The 23,805-nt window shown below is 48.6% G+C and overlaps 1 protein-coding gene across 1 annotated transcript; it reads right to left on the bottom strand.

Annotated features, from left to right (window-relative positions):
• Positions 1 to 2,289: 2,289 nt before the first annotated feature.
• Positions 2,290 to 23,805, bottom strand: ARMH1 (armadillo like helical domain containing 1; the record flags this gene model as incomplete). Its single annotated transcript, XM_081088367.1, has 10 exons — positions 2,290 to 2,626; positions 2,804 to 2,881; positions 3,026 to 3,155; positions 3,251 to 3,341; positions 3,429 to 3,554; positions 13,929 to 14,013; positions 17,431 to 17,627; positions 19,634 to 19,800; positions 20,681 to 20,749; positions 23,600 to 23,805. 10 exons carry the CDS (start codon positions 23,803 to 23,805, stop codon positions 2,396 to 2,398), a joined length of 1,380 nt encoding a protein of 459 aa, XP_080944493.1. The 3' UTR covers positions 2,290 to 2,395.

The raw sequence follows: 23,805 nt of genomic DNA, 5'->3' as shown, positions 1-23,805 counted from the left end.
AAAAAAAAAAAAAGTGTTTGTGTAGATTTCTTTTAAAAATATATATATATTTAAAATATTTTGATTTTTTACAGAGAGGAAGGGAGAGGGATAGAGAGTTAGAAACATCAGCTGCCACCTGCACACTCCCTACTGGGTATGTGCCCACAACCAAGGTACATGCCCCTAACTGGAATCGAACCCGGGACCCTTGAGTCCGCAGGCCGACACTCTGTCCACTGAGCCAAACCGGTCAGGGCTATGTAGATTTCTTGTAAGTCACATTAAGATTTTTTTCATCACTAATATTAGCAAGATTGAGTATATAAAAAAAAAAAGACTAAAAACAGTGCAGAATGACTTGAAACCAATGGACAGGACACTTCTTTAAAATAGGAAATCCATTTAGCTTTATGGGAATATATATTTTGTAACCTTCCTTTCCTCCAGCCCAAACATAGGAAAACTGGGGCTCAAAATCAGTTTAGCCAAAGGCTGAGCCGCCTTAGATTGACAATATCAGGCTGGTAATGCCCTCTTGTGTCAGGCTGGAGAATTACTGCCATCTGACTTCATTTCCTCTGACTTGAACAATTCCTTTAGAATTACCTCCATTATTCATTCATGCATACCTGGCATTGATCTCAATGTCTGGGATACATCAGTAAAGAAAAAAAATATAAATACAGCCTAGCCAGTTTGGCTCAGCGGATAGAGAGTCGACCTGGGGTCTGAAGGGTCCCAGGTTCGATTCTAGCCAAGGGCACATGCCCAGGTTTCAGGCTAGATCCCCAATAGGGGGCATGCAAGAGGCAGCTGATCAATGATTCTGTCATCATTGATGGTTCTATCTCTCTCTCCCTCTCTGAAATCAATAAAAATATAAAAAATATGTAAATACATATATCTAGCCCAGCTGGTGTGGTGCAGTGGTTGAGTGTGACCCATGAACCAGGAGGTCATGGTTCAATTCCCAGTCAGAGCATATGCTAGGGTTTTGGACTTGATCCCCAGGAGGGGTGTGCAGGAGGCAGCCAATCAGAATTATCTCTTATCATGGATGTTTCTATCTCTCCCTCTCCCTTCTTCTCTCTGAGAATAATAAAACATATTTTTAGCCCTGACCGGTTTGGCTCAGTTGGTAGGGCGTCAGACCTTGGACTGGAAGGTCCTATGTTAGATTCTGGTCAAGGGCATGTACCTTGGTTGTGGGCTCAATCCCCAGTGGGGGGTGTGCAGGAGGCAGTTGATTGATGTTTCTCTCTCATTGATGTTTCTCTCTATCCCTCTCCCTTCCTCTCTGTAAAAAAATCAATAAAACATATTTAAAAAAATAGTTATATCTACATATCTAATCTCTATATCTATGTTTATCTATTTATTTATCCTTGTCCTAGTGGAGCTTACATTCAGGGGGAGAGATAATGAATGAATGAATGAATGAATGAATAAATAAATAAATACTATGGAAAAAAATGGCATGCTAAGGGGGCGGGGGCCATAGTGTAGGGAGTGGTATAGTGTGGGTTGCAACTTAAGAAAGAGTAGGTAGCTCCGTTGGTTAGCGCATTGTCCCGGTATGCCATGCTTGAGGGTTCGATCCCCGGTCAGGGCACATACAAGAATCAACCAATGAATGCCTAAGTAAATGGAACAACAAATCAGGCTTTCTCTCTCTCAAATCAATTAAACAAAAAGGAAGAGGTGATTTTGTGTGAGTTGAAAAGAGATGAGGGCCGAAACCGGTTTGGCTCAGTGGATAGAGCGTCGGCCTGCGGACTGAAGGGTCCCGGGTTCGATTCCGGTCAAGGGCATGTACCTGGGTTGCGGGCACATCTCCAGTAGGATGTGCAGGAGGCAGCTGGTCGATGTTTCTCTCTCATCGATGTTTCTGACTCTCTATCTCTCTCCCTTCCTCTCTGTAAAAAACCAATAAGATATATTAAAAAAAAAAAAAAGAGAGATGAGGGCGTTGGCCATGCAGCTAGAGATCTGGGCGGAGGCGGAGAGGGTCTGAGAACAGAACCTCTCTCCCTGTTCACCAGAAAAGCCAGCAGAGGTCCCACGGCAAGAGCTCGTTAAGATACACACAGCGCGCGTGCGGGAGCCTGTGAGGGGGAAAGAGAAGTAGGAGACAGTCGAGAGGTAACGGGATTAGCGCACCAAGGGCCTGCTCTCATCGACTCTCCCTCCGCATCCACACACAGAGCAGATCCGCAGCAAGGCTGTTTATTGAACTCTTCCCAGCCAGCAGCTCCCCCCCGCCCCGCACCCCGCACCCCGCACCCCGCAGCCCCCCACCCGGAGCCAAGTGGAGTCGCCCTGAGGGGACCCGGGCTCCCTCCGCCCGCCTGGCCCTCCTGGCTGCCTCGCCCGTCACTCCTCTCCGTCCACATCCTCCAGGAAGTGAGTGGAGTCAGGCAGCCGCTCCCGATCCCGAGGGCAGAAGTAACAGCTCCTGTTGCTGTAGACCTGGCCGCGCAGGTACAGTTCTGGAAGCAGGAGGCCAGCCTGAGTCCGGTGCTGGCGGCACCCGAGCTCCAGGGCCCCGCGCTCCCCACGCACCTCTGGCCACATTGACTTTGTTGGTTGCCAAGATGTCCACCTGAACGCTGTCTATTTTCATGTGCAAGTCCTCTGCGTTGCTCTGAGGACAGGAAAGGGGAGCGGAGAGAGGCCGGTGCCGCCCACGCCCGCGTCCTTCCCTGCCGCTGGCCACCAGGCCCAGTTCGTGTGAGGGGTGCCCCGGGGGAGGGACGGGGTGCAGGAGGCTCGGTTCTGTGGGGGCCACTGCTCTCTGTGCGGGCGGGGCGGGAACACTCACGCGGAAGAGCTTGTAGAGCTCCGCGCCCATGCACTTCTGCACGTGCTCCTCCACCACCGGGAAGATCCGCACCAAGTACTGCACCGACGGGCAGCGGCGTGACTGCGGCGCCCGCCCCGCCCGCGCCCCCCCCGCCCCCCACCCGCGCCCCGCCCCTGCCCCCCACCCCCACCCGCTCCGCGCCCCCCGCCCCTGCCCCCCACCCGCGCCCCGCTCGCGCACCTCCAGCGTGAGGCTGGCCTGCCGCTGGCTGTTGCTGTGGTCCACGTTGCCCATGGCGGCCATCAGGCTGTGCACCACGCGTAGGCGCAGCATCTCCTCGGCCAGGCTCGTGTTGCCGCGCGCCAGGACCCTGGGCCGGGATTCGGGTTGGGGCGACCTCTGGGGGCCCCCCAGCGCCGGCTCCGAGCCTGCCCGCCGCCTCCACCCACGGCCCCGCCCGCTTACCCGATGGCCTTGGCGGCGGCGGCCTGCTGCAGAAACGCCTGCAGGTGGGCGGCGCGCTGGTGGGGCCTGGTGAGCTGCAGGGCCGTAGGGTCTAGTGGAGGGGCGGCTGTGAGGCCGGGCCCCTGCTCCCGCCGGGTACCCCCTCCCCACCTCCCACCTCCGTCCCAGCGATCCCTACCGCTGCTCAGGGTCCTGGGCTGCAGTTCGCTGGTCTCCGGGATGGGTGGGGTCAACAGGTCCACCAGGCCGATGAGCAGCGCCTCGCACACGTCGTAGTTGACTAGGTCCTTGATCAGCTCGATGGCTGCGGGAGGGCAGAGGCGATGCAGAAGCCTGCCTCCAACACTCTCCATCCCCAGCCAGAAAGCAAAGCGCTCCTTGAACCACGTTGCTTTGCTTTACCTCATCCTCTTCATTGACCTTTCCTGACCTTTAATTGGCCAGCACTGCACCAGGTGTGGGGAGAGCTGGGCAGAGGACACCTCGGCCCTGCCTTCTTGGGGCTCTTGGTTATAGAGGAGGAGGGGGAGCTCTCCCCCCACACCGCCACCAGCCATTAGCCGGGTGGGGGCTGGGGGGCAGGGCTGGGTGATGAGCCCATCCATCCTGGAGGCTTGGAGGAACTCAGGAGGATTCATGCCGGAGGGAAGGGCTGGGTTTTCAAAGGGAGACAAGGGGTGAGGGGGAGACAGCAGGTGGGTGGGGATGTGGGGCAGAAAGTGAAAAAGGGGTGCAGGTGCCCGGAGCCAGTGTCACATCTTTGCTGCTTGACACAGTCGCTGCAGGGAAGAAACATCTGCACAGCATATGTTTCAAGGGACCTGGCGTATATGGCATACTGTTCTTAATATGTTTGCTCCCGTTCTTGGCACTATGTGTTTTGTTTTGTTTTTAATATATTTTATTGACTTTTTACAGAGAGGAAGGGAGAGGGATAGAGAGTTAGAAACATCGATGAGAGAGAAACATCGATCAGCTGCCTCCTACACACCTCCCACTGGGGATGTGCCCGCAACCAAGGTACATGCCCTTGACCAGAATCGAACCTGGGACCCTTCAGTCTGCAGGCCGACGCTCTATCCACTGAGCCAAACCAGTTAGGGCGGCACTATGTGTTTTAACCAAGGTCACCTCTCTGAGAAAGGTTGTTTCCCCAGGTAGGGATTTTTCCCTGAAGTTAGGGAGGGAATAAAACCCCTTACCTAAATGCCAGGCGGGTAGTTAATCACTTTAACTACAAACAATCACCCTTAAGCTACATAATCTTTACTCCCTGGAATGGAGATAAGAAACTCCCTAACCTTTGGAATAGAAATTGACAGGTTTAAAATCAACTGGTATAAATACAGATGTAACAAGACAATAAAACCAGAACTTGGCTGGAGATCCTGGCTAGAAAAACTGGCTAGAGAACGTGGCTATGATGATCACCTGAATGCTGCCTCTGTGTCATTCCTTCTTCACTGACTCTGTCCACACCTTGGGGAACCCCTGGACCTGTTGGGGCTGGACCCCAACAGATGGCGCTCAAACAGGGACCCTTAGGTAAGCCCCCCATTCCCCTAGGTAAGCCCCACTCTCGGGATGGATAGGACTCCACCGTAGGAAGAGGGTGGATAGTCTTCGCCGACTCCGTCCACACCTTTGGGGACCCCTGGATCTGCTGGGGTTGGACCCCAGCATGCAGGCAAGGTGGACAGCAGTTTGGAGAAACATTCCTTTCTGATGGACCATTATTGAGACCTTCTTTGCCTTGGTTGTGTGCTGAGGGCAGTGAGATTCGCTTTGCAATAACACTATGCCTGTTAACCCCATTTTACATGGAGGAATGAGGCTCAGAGAGGTACAGCACTTTGCCTAAGGTACCACAGCTAGGAGGCGGTGGGAGCAACAGGAAGGAGAGATTTGGTTAGGCCGGGGCCAAAGCTCATGTTTGTCACCACTAAACTCTGGCAGAGAAACAGGAAATAGACTGTGTGTGGGCATCATACTGGAGAGATGGAGTTTGGTTTAGAGGTGAGAAATACAAAGACCTGAATTACAGAAGGAGACAGAATGGAGAAGAGGGGACATATTTGAATGATATTCAGGAGTTAGAGTTGACTGGCTTTTTGGAAGTTGGCCGAAGATGGGATGAAGAAAGAAACGACGATTGCCCACATCTGGGTGTTTTTCCCTGAGGCTGGGACCTTGGAAAATGAAAGATTTGGAGCTAGAACACCAGGAGTCCCATTCTGAACATGGTTAGTGACATCCAAAGGGAGAGGTGCGGGAGGCAAATGGAAATATGGGTCTGGAGCTCAGGGGAGAGGTCACTCTGCTCATCACCCATAAAAGGGGAACAATAGTGCCCACCTCATTTGAGGACTAAATGAGGTAGGAGCTAGAGCAGTACTTAGCATTTAGTAAACCCTTTATAAAGTTATCCATGATTGTTTCTGTCATTATAGGTGGTAATTAAAACCATGGCAGTGGACTAGGCACCACAGGAAGAAAGAGAAGAGGATCTGGGTTTGGATCCTGCGAGGAAAAGAAAGGGGGTGGTGGAGGAACGGAACGCACAAAGGACTGAGCAGCAGCTTCCAGAAAGGCGGGAGGAAGCCAGCAGAGCTGGGTCTGGGAAGGAAGAGAAGAGAATTCAGGAAAGTGGCTGGATCAGGAGAGCTGTTGAGAGATTATGCCCAGCGAGGCCGATAAGCAGCTCGGCAGGGCCCATACGCATTCATTTGACAAATATCAACTGAGTAGGTGTCAGCTACACCACCAGTGCTGATGGAAGCAGCAGTCAACAGCTCAGGTGTAAGGAGTGGGCCACTGACACTCACAGGAAACTTTAGTGCAAGAGGAAAGATTCTTCTAATCCAGAGGAACTGTAGGACCCACGGCCTGGCAGACTGGGAGAAAGCTTGGTGAGGCAACCACCTGTCCGATAGATGAAGAAACCCAGGGAATCACAGTAAAAGCGGCGGCCGAGCTGCGGAAGGAGCCTTAGAAATGGGACTGCACCTGGGACCCGTGGCTGTGTCATGCAGCCATTGCAAGTCACTGGGCACACATGAGGTTTGTTTCTCATTTCTTTGCTAGCCTGGGAAAACCGGGGTCCAGTTCTTTCTCTTCGCTTCCAGACAAGACTGCCACCTGCTGGCCACAGGCGAGAAGTGCGCTTCAGTTTGAGTCCACACACAGGTTTGCTTCCTTTCCAGCAGGATAAGTGTATGTGGCAATGTTGCAATGTTGCAAGGAAGAAACCTGTGTCAGGCGCTTTCCTGACCAATTACATTCTGTTTCTTGTTTCTGTACATTTTGCCACCCCTTTCACCACATACTGTTCAACACCCAATGCTGAAACATTAAAATTACATTTTATGCACTATTTTGTCTTAAAAAGCCAGGCAACAAAGTAATTAATGTTATGTGCTCTGGTTGTAGGATGTTTCTCTTTCTCTCCTTCCTCTCTCTCAAATCAGTAAAGTGTTGCAGTTGAAGTGCTCATGTAATTTTTGGGATGCTGTAGCATTGGTGGCTCAGTGGTAGAATTCTCATGTAATTTTAGGGAAATAATATATCCTTTGAAAATATTCAGTAGATTTTTTTCAGTTTTTATCAGATGGTATGTTCGTTTTAAAATATACTCCTGCCTGGCCAGCATGACTCAGTGGTTGAGCATCGACCTATGACTAGGAGGTCATGGTTCAATTGCTGGTTCAGGGTACATACCTGGGTTTGTGGGCTCGATCCCCAGTGTGGGGCATGCAGGAGCTCTCTCTCTCATCACTGATGTTTCTATCTCTCTCTCTCCCTCTCCCTTCCTTTATGAAATCAATAAAAATATATTTTAAAAGCCTGGCTGGTGTGGCTCAGTGATTGAGCTTCGACCCATGACCAGGAAGTCATGGTTCAATTCCCAGTCAGAGCATATGTTAGGGTTTCGGACTTGATCCTTAGTAGGGGGTGTGCAGGAGGCAGCCCATCCATGATTCTCTGTCATCATTGATGTTTCTATTTCCCCCTCTCCCTTCCTCTCTCTGAAATCAATAAAAACATATTAAAATGTTTTTTAAAAAAGAAAAATAAATAAATATGCTTTACAAAGTTTTTAGCATGTTTTCTTTCAAGAGCTGGAGCTCAATTCTCCTCCCCTTGAGCTGGACTTAGTGACTGGCGTCTAGTGACCGAGGAAAACAGTAGTGACAGGTGCAACTTCTGAGATGAGATTATAAACAGCCCTGGGGCTTCCTCTGCTCCTTCTTGGACCACTTGCCCTGGGAGAAGCCAGCTGCCATGTTGTGAGGACACGCGAGTAGCCCCGCAGAGAGGTCCACGTGGTGAAGAACCGAGGCTTCCGGGCAGCGGCCAGCACTAACTGGGCAGGCATGTGAGCAAGCCACACTAGATGCCTCCGGGTGATCGCAGCCCCAGCTGAGCACTTGACTGCAACCTCATGAGACACCCTGAGCCAGAACCGCTCGGTTAAGCTGCTCCCAGATTCCTGACCCACAAAAAAGTATGTGAGATAATAAATGTTTATTTTTTTGGCCACTAAGTTTTGGAGTAATTTGTTATATAGCAATAGATAGCAAATATAGATGACTGATTTAACAGCTTCTGTACATTTCTGCAAAGTCTGAATATAATGACTTTCATTTTGTCTTCATAGCAGGTTTTTTTTTTTTAAATATATTTTATTGATTTTTTTACAGAGAGGAAGGGAGAGAGATAGAGAGTTAGAGACATCGATGAGAGAGAAACATCGATCAGCTGCCTCCTGCACATCTCCCACTGGGGATATGCCTGCAACCCAGGTACATGCCCTTGACCGGAATCGAACCTGAGACCTTTCAGTCCGCAGGCCGACACTCTATCCACTGAGCCAAACTAGTTTCGGCTTCATAGCAGGTTTTTAAGGAATCTTCATTTGCCTCTGCCCAAGCCCTGTGCAGCTGCAGGGCCAGGGAGTGGGGGCAGGGAGGGGAACCTGGTAACTGAACTTGCTGGAGGTCACCATACTACTCGGCCTAGACTGCCCATCCTTAAGAGGGGCTGGGGAGGGTGGGGCAGAGAAAGGGAGACAGAAGGGGGCTAATAAAGGACAGAAAGGGGGTACTGAGGGGCAGAGAGAGTTTGAAATCCCTGAGAAATCGGAAGTGTTGGCTTAGGTCCTACCAATACAACCAATAGGAACTGCTATGAACTTTACAAATGTTTAAAGGAAATATGATTTTTTCAGTAAATTGGTAGTTTGGTGAATTGGACATTCAGCAAATTGCTCATTTGGCCAATTGATTTTTGGTAAACATACATTTGGCAAATTAATTTATAATGGTCTGCTTCTGATGAAATCAAATAATTTTTATGTTCCTAAGATAACAATTTATTTGTAAAAGATACTAATATATTTACATACATATGTATATTATTTCAACTCCCCAACAGAATTCATTAATTTGTCCTTCCAAAAAACGTTATGACTTTGAAGTGTCTCTTCTCTAGGGAGGGAGGCGGTGAGCGGTGCTTCTGTGGCTGTCGACAACCTGTCATGATTAAGTCCCTGCGTGCCACGAATTCCTGGAAGAGCGAGCCTCCCTGGGGGGAAACTGCCATTTTTCACTTCACTGCAATTATAAATGGAGATGAATTCCAGGCAGGCCCACTTTGGAGAAGTCCTTCCTTAAATTTTGGCTCGCTGAGGTTAAGTGGGCTCATCATTGAAAGAAATTCTAAAATCTTAAAAGTATCTGAAAACAAAAAACTCCTCCGGAATCAGTGGATGAAGACGTCAGGACTTTCTCCCTGGTTAGTTCTCCTTCAAAGTGAAGGTCAGACAAGAGTGGACAGACAGAATCTCTTGCCGTGGGGATGAGAAAGCCACTGCCTGGTGCACAGGTTTCCTTCTCCACTCTTTTTTTTAATTAAATTTTTTTGTGTTTTGTTATTCCTCACCTGAGGATTTTTTTCCCATTGATTAAAAAAAATATATTTTCATTGATTTCAGAGAGGAAGGGAGAAGAGAGAGATAGAGACATCAATGATGAGAGAGAATCACCCATTGATTTTTAGAGAGAGTAGAAGGAAGGGGGAGAGAGGGAGAGAGAGAGAGACATCGACGTGAGAAACAGTGATTGGTTGCCTCCCGCATGTGCCGTGACTGGGGCTGGGGATCAAACCTGCAACCCAGGGACGTGCCCTTGACCAGGAATCGAACCTGCAACCCTTCAGTGCATAGGCCGAGACTCTAACCACTGAGAATACTGGCCAGGGTTCCTCCAGGCTTTTTTAAGAATCTGAAAGGGCAGGGTGTTTCAGAACCGGTAATACAGAGCTCCCTAACCACCCTCCTCCAGGGGCACTGGGACAGGTGTGAGGGAAAGGTAATTTTAGGAAACCCAGCTGAAGTACACCGACCCAACAGTGTGGTAGAGAAAAAGGAGAAACTAGCAAAAATGGCAAAACCAGCAGGCTGGAGGAGATCTGGAAGTGGTATTACAGAAGCCAAGAGAAGAGAGTGAGTTGCTATTGGTCAGAAGTAAGAGATCGAGCAGGAAGAAAACCGGAAAATGAGTAGCTGGGAACTTGGGGTCAAGGAGGGGCATGCATGCTCAAACACTGATTGAATTTTACCTTTTTCTGGAGGACATGTCTTTGAAATCTCTTTTAATCCACAGATTACCAAGGAGGCTTGTTAAAACGGGAGATACAGAGCACATCTGCATGCCAGTGGAGATGGTGCTCCAGAAGGAACGGGAGGGGGACTGCGGAGAGAAGTCTGAGAGAACAGGCAGAAGAAGAGGTGATGGAACAGGGACACTGCCATGTCATGGGAAAGAGCAGAGAATGCGGGTCAGGCGGGCTGGCAGGTTTGGAGGCGGGAAGGTGGGGTTCTCAACAGAGAAGGAGGTGAGGCCGTGGTCTGGCTCCTCCACGGCTGACACACACGGCTCTGGAAGGAGTCACCAGGCCCCCTCAGCCCCTTCTGGTCCTGTTTTCACAGATTCTGCCTGAGAATCCAGCTTTCCCTGTGGCCTTCCCCGGGGAAGGATGTCACCCCCACTTCCGCGCACACACAGCGTGGGAGGTAGAGGGCACATCCTCCCTTCTCTCCTCCCAAACCATTACTTTTTCTCCTCAGGACAAAGAAAACTCAGATCTCCAGTACTTGGCATAGTACGTGGCACAGCACACATGTTCAATCAGTGTTTGTTTTTAAAAAACAAGCTAGCAGATACAGACAGTCTGGAGGCTGGTTCCGGAGGCTCTGTGAGCTCAGCCGGGGAAATGCCCCGAAACGCCAGACTAGCCAGGCCATCGCGGGCAGCTCACTGCGGAAGTGTGTGCGGATTCATGCTCGACGCCGACCGCTGACCTCTCAACAGGTCATCCTGCCTGACTTTGATGAAATAAATAGTGTCTTTGAGCGCAAACAAACACACAAACACACTAACTAACCCTGCCCTTTTCGGTCAGTCCATTCAGCTATGCCACCCGAGCGGGCTTCTCTGTCCTGACTGTTGCCATCACCCTTGGGTAAAGGGAAGCTTCGCCTGGGTCTTGCAATTTGGCGTCTTCAAACTCAAGAGAGAGTCATGTCTGGCCCTCTCCGCTCACCACTGTTAGAACCGCAGCTCAGACCTGTCGGAGCTCCCCTGCCCTGCCTTTGGAGGAGTGTGAGAGGCGGAAGACAGTATTCTCTCCTCAACCTCCACGGCTTCGACCGTGTGAAAGTGCTCCCTCTAGTGGACAGTCATTCCACCTGCATTCTCTATATTCCGAGTGACAGGAAGACTATTTTGAAGGGCCTGGAGAAAAAGAATAATTCATTGGGACTGTCTAGGGCGGGGGGATAAAATGGACACATATGTAATACCCTTTGTAATATTTTAAGCAATAAAAAAAAGAAAAAAAAAGAAAAAAAAGAATAATTCATTTATTCAGCAGACATTTCTTGGGCACGTGCTATGAGTTGGGCATTTTTGAAATTATTTTGAGGTGCAGAGTTTCACTGTGCCCACATGCGCACACAACAAATAAAAAAGGCAGTGATAAAGCTTCATGCTCTGCCTGCCACAGCGGTCCTTGTCATGAAATAAATGCAGAGGGACTCTAACCTGGGTCCGATATGGGAAGAAGCTGAGCCAGTTCCAACTCAGGAGGGCTTCATCAGCATAAATTAAGCTAAGCCACTTTTCATAAATTTATTCAACAAACTTCTACTGAGTACCCATTATGTCCTAGGCCCCAGCTGGAAAAGGAGATGAGTCAGGCCCAGCCCTTGCCTGAGGTTGCTCACAGGTCTGGGAGCGAAAGGCACATAGGCAAGTGGTCACTAAAGGTGTGCATGTGCAGCACTCCCACCCCCTGCCCTCCTTCCTTCAACAAAAGTGGACGGAAGCCCTAGCCGGTTTGGCTCGGTGGATAGAGCGTCGGCCTGCGGACTGAAAGGTCCCAGGTTCGATTCCGGTCAAGGGCATGTACCTTGGTTGCGGGCACATCCCAGTAGGGCGTGTGCAGGAGGCAGCTGATCGATGTTTCTCTCTCATCGATGTTTCCAACTCTCTATCTCTCTCCCTTCCTCTCTGTAAAAAATCAATAAAATATATTTTAAAAAAAGTGGACGGAAGACCTAACGTATGCTGGGGACTACGGGGAGGACATAAGGACAAAAAGGATGACAGTTGCACTGAAATTGTGCAGGCTATGTAAAGGGCAGTTACCATTCTGCAGATAACTGCACCAATGGAGGGAGGTTCTAGAGGGAGGAGGGCTAAGGGTGGTACTAAGGAAGGAGGGCTGCATTTGGACAGGGGCTGAAGGCAGGTCGGGGAGGACCTCAGAGCGGAAATGCTTAAGCTGCCAAGTGGTGGCTGAGTGGGAGTGGTCACACTGCCATGGGGGAGTGGGTTGGGGGAGGGAGGTCTCGCTGTCACCCACTTCGGTCTCCTCGGGGCTGTTTGATTAAGCTTCTTAACATTAAGCTGCCAGGTCACTCCCTGTCCGATGCCAGCGACAACCTTCTGACCTTTACTTAGGTGCCTCTACCACTCTACCCCCTCAACTGGCAACTGCTCCCCAGCTAGGAGAATGCTCCAGCTGGAAATCAATTTCAACACAGCATTATTTCTCAACACACAAGGCCCACGTACCCACACATCCCTGCAGGGGTCAAACAAGTACAAAACTGACAGTGCCGCTGAAGGAAAAACACACCTGACATGCTTTCCACATTGCCTCCAAAAAATGATTGATATTGAACGTAAGCCTTCAGACCTTTGCTGATCTTTCTGAGACTCTCACTTGCACGCCTGAACCTGAGAACCTGCCTGCTCCTCTGCCCCTCCCAGACGTCTAGGACCTGGGGCTCAGCCTGTCATTCTGGACACAGGAGCCCCGATATGCACGATGCCAGGACTTTCCTCGCTGTCCTGGCCTCCTCGGCCCTGCCCATTCCCTCTTGCTTATGCCACCTCATTCTCCACACCCAGTCGGTTCTGTCTTGTCCATCCTCTCTCTTTCTGGGGCCCGGTATTCAGCTAGATCAGTACATTCCCATTTTGTTGTATGGACAATCCAAAAGGCTTCCCAACTGGCCTCCAGCCTCAAGTCTCCCTGTGGCTCTGGCCACCTGGCAGACCACACCCAGGCCTTCTTCCTGACACAGTGCTTTCCCTTGCCGTTCACCTGCTCATGGTCCACTTTTCAATGGCTCCATGCTGCCTACTGGAGAGAGTGCCCACTCCTCCATCTGGCACTCAGGTGCTCTGTAATCTGGTCCCAGCCTACCTTCCTAGGTCTTCCTAGACCAAGACCTCTACCACACCTCCACCAAATGGTCTACCTGTCACCCCCCACATACGCCTGCTTTTCCCCATGTCTAGGCCTTCATGTGTACCATTCCCTTTTCCGGAATGCCCTCCTCTGCTTCTGTCTACTTTCCTAAATCCTTCCCGTGCTCGAAGACTCACCTCAAACGCCATTTTCTCTTGAACCCTCTTGTTGAAAACACAATCTCCCTTCTCTGAATCGCTATAGGAACAGGGAAGGGAGTAACACCCTGCAGACACCTGCCATGTGCTACAGTTAAAAGCACATGCTTTGGAGTCAGACAGATCTGGTTTGAATCTGGTTAGCTGGCTAACCTCGGAAAACATAATCTCTCTGTGCTTCAGTGCTTTAGCCTGAAAAACATAAAAATACCTGCCCCCACCATTCATCCATCTGAATATTCAGACACCTAATACGTGCTTGGCCCTGCACTCTTGTGGTTATTTTGAGAGTTCAATTAAATGACGCATGGAAGGTGGCTGGCACACAGGGTACTCAGGAAATGAAGACTTACCAAGACTACCATTATCTAGCGTCGTTTCCTAGAAGAAGGACAGTGCTCAGGGTGATTTCTGTTTAGAGGGGAAGCGCCACCTAAGACTGGGAACCAGAGCCAGCTCTGGACCCCTGTAAATTCTAAACAACTGTGAAAGCACCATGTGGCTGATTCGAAGTACAGAAGGTGACTGTCATTTTCTGAATAACTTGCCCATCAATCCTGAATCAACATCTTCCGTCGGCCCAGGCTCTCCAGGACACTCGACAAGGCTCTTGTGAATAGGAGAGAACTTTTAAGAGCGAATGTGCCCAGCTCTCACTGCCACCTTCTGTGACGTGGGGCTGACCTGGCCGCCTCCCCTACCTTCATACTGGACTTCCAGGTGCATTGAGCGCAGCACGTTCAGCACGCAGTCCACGATGCTGGGGTGTGTGACTCCGATGATCGACTGGCAAGACAAAAAGGACAAGGCGGCTACTCTTTACATCTGGTCCATCTGGGAGGAATGAAAAGCAGCCTTCCAAATAGCTAGGCAGCCTGGCTGAATGGGGAGAGTGAGGGCAGTGGGCAGTCACTGGGCCTTGGCCCTTGAGAGGAGGGCAGGGCTGGGCGGCCAAGAATTGACTAGAATCTGCTGAGGTTGCCACTGAACCCTCCAGCTCAGGAGGCGTTCAGTCGAGGCTGGCTGGCCACCTGCTAGGGATGCAGGAGCAAGCTGGCTACCTTGGCTGAGGGGAGGGCGGGCACACGCCACGGAGAGTGAGAAGATCCTAAATCTTCTTTCCCCGAGGAACCTCACCCAATTAGGGAACCCCTCTTTTCTACGTCTTCAACCTCTACTGGTTCCTGCCCTTTAGCACTGAACATCCTCAAGCTCGCCCAGATTGAGACGCCTGTCCTTCCCCTCTGTCTTCTCTTGCTCTTTTCCCTTTACTCCTGAGCTTCCCAAGGAAAGCCTCCTCTTCATCCTCTGACAGGCTACTGCATGCTAATTTTTCCTGCCATAGGACAGTGCTCTAACTCACCAACACTTTTCCTGCTGGGACCCTTTTTTGCTTCTCCCCGTACTTAACCTCTCTGTTGTATTCAACCCATCGGATCATATCTTCCTTAGTGAATGAAGCTCTTTCTCCTTGATTATCACAGTCCTGTTTTTTCTTGTTTTCCTTTCATGGTTTTCATCATTCTTTTTTTTTTTTTTAATTTGAGAGAAAGAGAGAGACGTCGATTTGTTGTTCCACTTATTTATGTACTCACTGGTTGATTCTTGTATGTGGCCTAACTGGGGATGGAACTAACAACCTTGGCATATCATGAGGATGCTCTAAACAACTGAGCTACCCAGCCAGGGTTGCTCTTTTTTCAAAGAGGCAAAGAAGATGTCGAAAGAATAAGGACTCTGCCATTCAAGACAGTTGGACGTAAATGCCCACTTATGGTTTGGCTCAGTGGATAGAATGTCAGCATGTAGACTGAGGGGTCCCGGGTTTGATTCCGATCAAGGGCACTTGCCCAGGTTGCGGGCTCGATCCCCAGGTGGGGGACATGCAGGAGGCAGCTGATCAATGATTCTCTCTCATCATTGATGTTTCCATCTCTCTCTCCCTCTCCCTTCCTCTCTGAAATCAATAAAAATATATTAAAAAAAGAAATAGTCTTAAAAAAATAAATACCTATCACTTAGTGTGTGGCCTTGAATAAGTAAGAAGCACCCTCCTAAGCTCAGTTCCATCATCTTTAAAATGGGGATAATAGCCCGGCCAGTGTGGCTCAGTGGTTGAACACTGACCCATGAACCAAGAGGTCACTGGTTTGATTCCTGGTCAGGACACATGCCCAGGTTGCAGGCTTGATCTCCAGTAGGGGGCGTGCAGGAGGCAGCTGACCAATGTTTCTCCATCATCAGTGTTTCTATCTCTCTATCTCTTTCCCTTCCTCTCTAAAATCAATAAAAACGTATTTTATTTTATTTATTTATTTTTTTAAATATATTTCTTTATTGATTTAAGAGAGGAAGGGAGAGGGAGGAAGAGATAGAAACACCAATGATGAGAATCATTGATTGGCTGCCTTCTGCACACCCCCCACTAGGGACCAAGCCCGCAGCCCGGGCATGTGCCCTTGGCCGGAATCGAACCCGGGACCCTTCAGTCCACAGGCTGATGCTCTATCCACTCACCAAACTGGCCAGGGCAATAAAAACATACTTTAAAATGGGGATAATACTATCTGCCTCCATCAGCTATTATGAAGACAAAAAGAGATAGTCTATGTGGGCTCCTAACACAGTGCCTGGCATGTAGGAGGCACTTAATAATGGAAGAGAGAGAGAGAGAGGAAGAGAGACATCGATGTGAGAGAGAAACATCTATCGGTTGCCTTCCCGTACATGCCCCTGGGCCCTGACTGGCAATGGAATCCACAACCTTCCCGTGTACTGGATGATGTTCCAATCAACCGAGCCACACCAGCCAGGGCTCTCTTCTCACTTTTTACATTTTACCTGGTGATCTTACTTTCATGGTTTGTTATCACTTCTCTGCTCATGAAATTCAAACTGCTATCCTCACCTTGGATATCCCTCTGCAGCTTCAGCCTTTTATTTTCTACTGTCCAATGGGCATCTCTTCTAGATTCTGAACAGTGATTCCTCAATTGAGCTAGGAATCAGAATTACTTGGGGAGTTTACTAAGAAAAAGTTTTATTAAAGGCCGCCTGAGAGCCCAAACTGGTTTGGCTCAGTGGATAGAGTGTCGGCCTGCGGACTGAAGGGTCCTGGGTTCGATTCCAGTCAAAGGCATGTACCTTGGTTGCGGGCACATCCCCAGTGGGGGGTGAGCAGGAGGCAGCTGATTGATGTTTCTCTCTCATCCAATGTTTCTAACTCTCTATTCCTCTCCCTTCCTCTCTGTAAAAAATCAATAAAATATATTTTTAAAGGCCGCCTGAGAGCTGTCAGATTATATGGGAGGGAGGCTCGGGATTAAGTATCTTTTAAACAAGTGACCTATCTATGTCTTCTGTAACCAGCTTGGCCTGCTCCTCAGATGGAGCCACCAAAGCTCATCACATTTATCAAGTCAAAACCTAACTCTTTTCAAATGAAATAGGTTTCCCCACTCTCCAGGTGGCACACAACTCCCTTGCTGTCTAAGTCCAAAGCGGGGTGTCATCTTTGACTCCTTTCCTTTTACTGCCCCAAGTCCCATGCATTCTGCCTCCAAAATGTCTGTGCAACCTGGTCACCTGTATTCCCACTGGCACAGTTCAGGCCTTACCATCTCTTTGACCCCTTGATTGTTCCTCTGCCTCCTGCCCATCCTAGAGCTGTTTTGAGAGCTTTTGACGGCTCATCTCAAAACTATTCTTTGAGTCTACAATTCCCTCCTGCGAGGCAGGGTGTCTTCCCATGGTCACCATGCCCCAAATCTGACCATGCCCCAATTCCAGGGCACTGTCTGAGAGGAAGGCAGAGGCCAAGAAATAAAGGAGTCTCCCCAAGCACCCGAGATCTGGTCTCTTCACTTACACACTATCTACAAATGCACCGAGATTCCTTCCCTATCAAACTGACTCCTTTAATCTTTCCTACAGTCCTTTCATCATCCTTGTGGCTTGTCTCAAACACTTTTAAGTCTGCCAACATCTTTCTGATCCTTAAGTAAACAGGACAAATCACTCTGACAGGAGACGTGAACTCTCTGCCCGGCCTTGGCCTTCTAGAAGTAATGCTGATTGAACAGCACACGTGCAGTGGGAGGCTAAGCTCTGTTTCTCATGCCTGCGTGGAGTGCGACCGTGGAAGGTAATTGTAAGGTCACGGCGTGTGAGTCAGAACCACAGGAGCATGCGGCCTGGGCTCACCTGGGCACTCCTGAGCGTCTGCAGGGCCAGCTGCTGAGCTTTCGGGGACACAGAGGGCAGTAACGTTATCAGGCCTTTGTACACTTGATTCTGGTACTTGGGATTACCGTGGACCAAAGAATCCAGCAGAACCTGCACTTCCTCCTGGGTCTCTTCTGACTTAGACTTTGCCAAAAATTCTGCTATGGATCGTACACCTGAGCAAAAAGGAGAGGAAATGCTAAATTGGAAGGGATTTGTGAAAACAATCCTCACTCAAGATTACATAACATTGGATGAAAGAAGGTGAAGGGATTAAGCAAAAAAACATATGTATAACACATAGACATAGACAACGGTGTGGTGACAGCCAGAGGGAAAGGGGGGTGGAGGGTAGCTGGGGGTGGGCAATGGTGGGGAAAATGGGGAGGGAAAGAGACTTTGCTTGGGGCGAGGGGCACACGATGCAGTGTGCAGATGGTGTTTTATTGACCTGTACACTTGAAACCTGTACCCCAATAAATTCTATTTTAAAAAAGATTACACAACCTGAGGTAATAGGATTAAGATGTATTTAACCAAGCCCGTTCAATCAGAGCAAAGTTGAGGCTTAGCCTCATGTTGCATCACTGTCTTGTTCACCTCTGGTTATGTGGCTGGCTTCAGTATAGGCATCTCAGCTTATCAAAGTGTTCTAAATTTATTTATTTATTTATTTTTAAAAATATATTTTATTGATTTTTTACAGAGAGGAAGGGAGAGGGATAGAGAGCCAGAAACATCGATGAGAGAGAAACATCAATCAGCTGCCTCCTGCACACCCCCCACTGGGGATGTGCCTGCAACCAAGGTACATGCCCTTGACTGGAATCGAACCTGGGACCCTTCAGTCCGCAGGCCGACGCTCTATCCACTGAGCCAAACTGGTTACAGCCAAAGTGTTCTAAATTTAAAATGGCTCTGCAAAATGCACAAAAAAACATGCATTTTGATGGCTATGTGATAACTAACATATACTTAGTGCTCGGCAATTTACAAAATATTTTCACAAATACTATGTCATTTAATTCTAGAAACGATATTGAGAGGGAGGTGTTAGTTCCATTTTACGGATAAATATCCTGAGGCTCAGAGAGGCCATGGAGGACACACAGAGAACTATGATTAAAGTGCAACGAGGGCTCTAGCTGGTTTGGCTCAGTGGATAGAGCGTAGGCTTGTGGACCAAAGGGTCCCCGGCTCGATTCCTTGGTTGCAGGCTCCTTCCCGGCCCAGGCCCTGGTCAGGGCTCGTGCAGGAGGCAACCGATCGATGTGCACACATCGATGTTTTTCTGTCTTTCCCTCTCTCTTACATTCTCCCTAAAAAAAAAAAAAAAATCAATGGAAAAATATCCTCAGGTGAGGTTTAACAACAACAACAGAGTGCAATGAAGGAAGTGCTTTGACAAAGGGATGCTTAGGGGACGGCATCTCCTTTACTCGCTTTAGTCAGAGCCCTTGATGGATCATACTGAAAATCCCGGATTATATACCTTTCTCACCACACTGTGAACTCTTTGGCAGGGACTGTATTTTATTCATCTTCGTGTTCCCAGCACCTTAGCATATACCTAGCACTCATATCCAATGATTTTATTTCAATTTTATTTCTAGAGTTATTCATAACTCGGTTTCACAAAGGATTTTAGGCAATGGCTCAATAAATCTTTGTTGAATAGATGCATGTAAAAGGATATATTTAAAATGGAAAAAGTTGCCGAAACCGGTTTGGCTCAGTGGATAGAGCGTCGGCCTGCGGACTGAAGGGTCCCAGGTTCGGTTCCGGTCAGGGGCATGTACCTGGGTTGCGGGCATATCCCCAGTGGGAGATGTGCAGGAGGCAGCTGATCGATGTTTCTCTCTCATCGATGTTTCTAACTCTCTATCTCTCTCCCTTTCTCTCTGTAAAAAATCAATAAAATATATTAAAAAAAAAAATAAAATGGAAAAAGTGTTTCCAAAACCACAGCAGAAAGATTTGAGCAGATGATGAATCCGGAAAATCATAAATCTGGGTCTAGGGGTGGCGATATGCGTGGGAGCTAACGGAGTCCACTGGACAAAGTGCTTGCGGTGCAGCCGGTTCCGCGGCAGCTTTCCTGCGGGGGTGTGGGGCCTGCCCCCGCGTCACCCAGGCCCCAGGGCAGACGTGGGAGTTAGCCCTTGCCATACGCAGTACCCACCATAGCTTTCACAAATGAGCTCCTTGTACTTCCTGCCAGAGTTTGCAATAACCTGAAGTAGCTTGATGGATTCCTTCTTGTCCTCCTCTTTGATCTTCTCCATCCCCAGTGTTTCCAAGAGTGTTAGGGCGCCTCCAACCTCAAGAAATTCTATAAGGTACCGGTTACTGTCCAGAGGGACAGGAGAGTAGAAATAAGACACTCGTCAAGTTCCTTGGCCCTAACCTTTCTAAGGGCCTTTCTTCACATACTTCGCCCTCCTCTCCAGGAAATGCTCATGGGTAAAGTGACACAATAGTTGGGAAATTCTTCCTTCCGCATTTAGCAAGTTCAATACAATGAATATTTCTTGTGTTTGGTTTTCTAGCATCTGTTCTTTTTCTTGTAATAGCAGCTCAACTGCCCCTTGGGGAATCATCCCTCTACCCCTCATAAACCATGTGGTTTTGGTAGGGTAAGCAGGTGAGGGTATGTCATCCTTCTGACTGTAGCCATTGGTTTGGGGCCATATGTGTGCCCTAAGGTGGTCCACTGAGGTTCAAAACCTGAGACTTTCTTGGGAACCTGTGGGAAAGATACACTTTCTTTTTGGTGTGTGGCTGAGCTACAAAGATGCATGTCTGGAGCTTCTGAGGATCACAGCACAACGAGGCCTAGAATTCAGAGGCGAACAGGGCTGAGAAACGGAGAAAAAGAGAGGGAAAGACCAAGTACCAATGACATGTTTTGAACCCCTGGATCTAGTTAGGCCTCTGGGCTTTTCAGGTAAGTGAGTTAATAAATTCCCATTCTCCCTGGTCCAGTCTGAGTTGATTTTCTGTATTTCATGACCAAGGGGACGCTGACTAGTAAAGGGTCAATGGAGAACATGGGATGGAGGAGCAACTAGAACAGGAGCACAGCTGGCACTACCCCTGGGTCCATCCGGGGGGCTACTAGGTACCCACAGATAACTACAAGCCCTGGTCCCATGTGGTGTGGATGCCAGGGACACCATGAGCTCGATATGCAACTGAGAACCCAGAATCTCTCCAGAACAGAACTTACCTGTTTACAGATGTTAAGAAGATGCCAATGGACTTTAAAACTTTCTCTAAGCTTGAGCCGGTCATATAGCTGAATGACAAGTTAAAGAGTGAATTTCAGGGTGGTTTCCCACACAGAAACCAGACCTTGTGTCCGATCACTGGCACCATCAATGACCTAGGAGGACCCAGGATGACCTTTTATCAGAAGGGCCACTAGGCTGAAGAAGGGGCGACACATGTGGGCTAGGGAGCGGGGGTGCTGGCAGGCATGTTCATGGTTCTCCAGGAAGCTCTCCTGGGACAGTTCAGCCACCGTGGCTCTGACAGGCTCCCTAGAGAGCATGGAGGCTCCGAGGAACAAAGGCTGCCTGGAGAAAGCCTCTCTGCCACCACCACTGCACCCTTGGGTCTCAGCAGGGTTCATTACTTTGCGCCTCATTTGTAGACTTCTCTAAAAACAATCAGCTTCATCATTAATTCCCAATTTTGTACTTGCTCAAAGCTTTACCCTGGAGGTCACTATCTTTATGAAGAATTGCATGTCGTCCCAATAAGAACAACAGGAGATAGCGGAAAAATTAAACTCTGATTTAAAACAACCTCGGTATTTAATGTTATTTTTAATGTGAGCCTTTGCAAAAAGCTTCATTGTAATAAAGCACCCAGAGCACGCATCAGCTTGGATACAAGGTATGAAATCAAACCACAACAGAAAAGGAACCAGTCAACAATTACTAGCCTCATCACACATCACAGGCTCTTAGAACACTTAAGAAATTAGCTGAAATTATTGCAGCTCATGGAGGATAACTGAGAGCGTCCAAGACTGATAAAGGCTAATGTCACGGGCTGGAGGTAATGGTGCTTTGTTGGGGGGGAGGGTGTGTGAGGCAAATGATCTCTGCCGCACCCTGGTTCCCAGGATGCCAATAGATGCAGAGACAGACTGGCTCATTAGGAAGGGCTCTTTACTACAGAAACCGTGTTTGCTCTTGCCTGTTGCCACTAGAGCTGGGGGCCTGCCTATCAGCTCACACGGTAGTCCCTTCATTCCTACCTTGTCTGCCCCCTGCTCCCCTGAACCCCAGCCCCCATTCCTGCCTCAGCGCATTTTCCCTCTTTTCTTCAGTTACCAGCTAGGCTGGCCAACTTTCATCACCTGTTTCCTCTGTCCCATGTTCACAGCCACTCACAGGCATGCTTGGTCCATTATTTCAGCAATTAGTTCCAGAAGTCTGCCACAATACCAGCAGTAGCAAACAAATGCCAAGCATTTGTTGTGTGCCAGGCACTGTGCTAATGACATTGCTTGCATTGTCTCATTGAATGCTCACCGCACCCTGCAGTGGGTGCTATTAGTATTTCTTTCTTTCTTTCTTTTTTTTAAAATATATTTTTATTGATTTCAGAGAGGGAGAGGGAGAGGGAGACATAGGAACATCAATGACGAGAATCATTGATCAGCTGCCTCCTGCACGCCCCACACTGGGGATGGAGCCTGCAACCCAGGCATGTGCCCTGACCGGGAGTTGAACCGTGAACTCCTGGTTCATAGGTTGATGTTCAACCACTGAGCCACGCTGGCCAGGTGGTATTTCCATTCACTTCATGAGCAAACAATCTCAGACAGGCTAATGACCGGCCCGAGGTCCCAATGCTAACTGATGGAACCAGGATATGAACCTAGGCCAGTGATGGCGAACCTTTTGAGCTCGGTGTGTCAGCATTTTGAAAAACCCTAACTTTGGTGCCGTGTCACATATAGAAATTTTTTGATATTTGCAACCATAGTAAAACAAAGACTTATATTTTTGATATTTATTTTTATATATTTAAATGCCATTTAACAAAGAAAAATCAACCAAAAAAATGAGTTTGCGTGTCCTCTCTGACACGCGTGTCACAGGTTCGCCATCACTGACCTAGGCAGTCTCACTCAGAGTCTGAGTTCTTACAGTCAGGTCTCCCTGCCTGTAGGCAGTGGAGGGAGTGGGGCTAGATTATCTCCTTGTTTAGTGTTAGAGGTGGAACTGAGGCTCTGCACTGTCCGCGGGGTGGGAGACACTGAAGTCGAGTGGATGGCATGTGTGCTTTGGGCCAGACAGACCTGTCAAACCTTATCTCTGCCACTTACCAGTAATTACTCAACCTTTTAAAGGTTCATCTTTCTTATCTATAAAATGGGATAATACCAGTCACTTAATAGGCTTGGTGTTAGGTTCAAATGCGATAATATTTGTACAGTACCTAACTTAGTGCCTAGAAAAAGACTCAATAAATGGCAACTAATAGTTTTGTCATTGTAATATACAAATCCTTAGTTTCACTCATATATTCTGGAAGTTCAAGGTTAAAAAAGGGGTTTGAGCTCTAGCTGGTTTGGCTCAGTGGATAGAGCATCGGCCTGTAGACTGAAGGGTCCTGGATTCAATTCTGGTCATGGGCACATGCGCGGGTTGTGGGCTCAATCCCCAGTAGGGGGCATGTAGAAGGCAGCTGATCAATGATTCTCTCTCATCATTGATGTTTCTATCTCTCTCTCCCTCTTCCTTCCTCTCTGAAATCAATGAAAATCAGAATAAACTTGGTGATGAGGCAAAGGTGGAAACCATAGCACAGAAAGAATAAAGTCCCTAAGGAGATAGGAGGGGATTCAAGTGCAATACTAATAGAGGATTAGTGCTAGACGGAAGGAATACCGACTAACTCTGACGGGCACGAAAGAGGTTAGGGGTGAGATGAGGATATATTTATAGGTTGGAAAGACAAGAAATTGAGAGAGTTCTTGATTTTTGGATGATATCTGACCACCAGACGTCCGGTTCTAAAATCTTAGAATGGAGAAGAGCTCCCTCAATAATCGCGCCTCCTTTCTTCCTTTGAAGACGGCCTATTTTGTTTGTTTTTTTTTCTCTCTCTTCTGTTCAGGAAAGGATACGTGAGTCTAAGCCAGGTGGTCAAGCGTACCAGGAACAAGCTGGCTCCCAGGGAAAACTCCTGCTCCAGCTCAGAGGCAGTCTTGCCTTGGTTGTTTTCAATGAAATTGTCAAGGATGTGACTCCTTGCGACTTTTCCAGCATTGTCCCAATCCTGTAAAAAGCTCAAGAGCCGGCTAATTGCTGCCTGCTCCTTTATAGAAGTCAT

The sequence above is a fragment of the Myotis nattereri genome (genome assembly GCF_964212035.1).
Source record: "Myotis nattereri genome assembly, chromosome: 3".
Taxonomy (NCBI): domain Eukaryota; kingdom Metazoa; phylum Chordata; class Mammalia; order Chiroptera; family Vespertilionidae; genus Myotis; species Myotis nattereri.
Note: the sequence above shows the minus strand (reverse complement) of the source record. Positions and strands in the feature narration are given on the sequence as shown.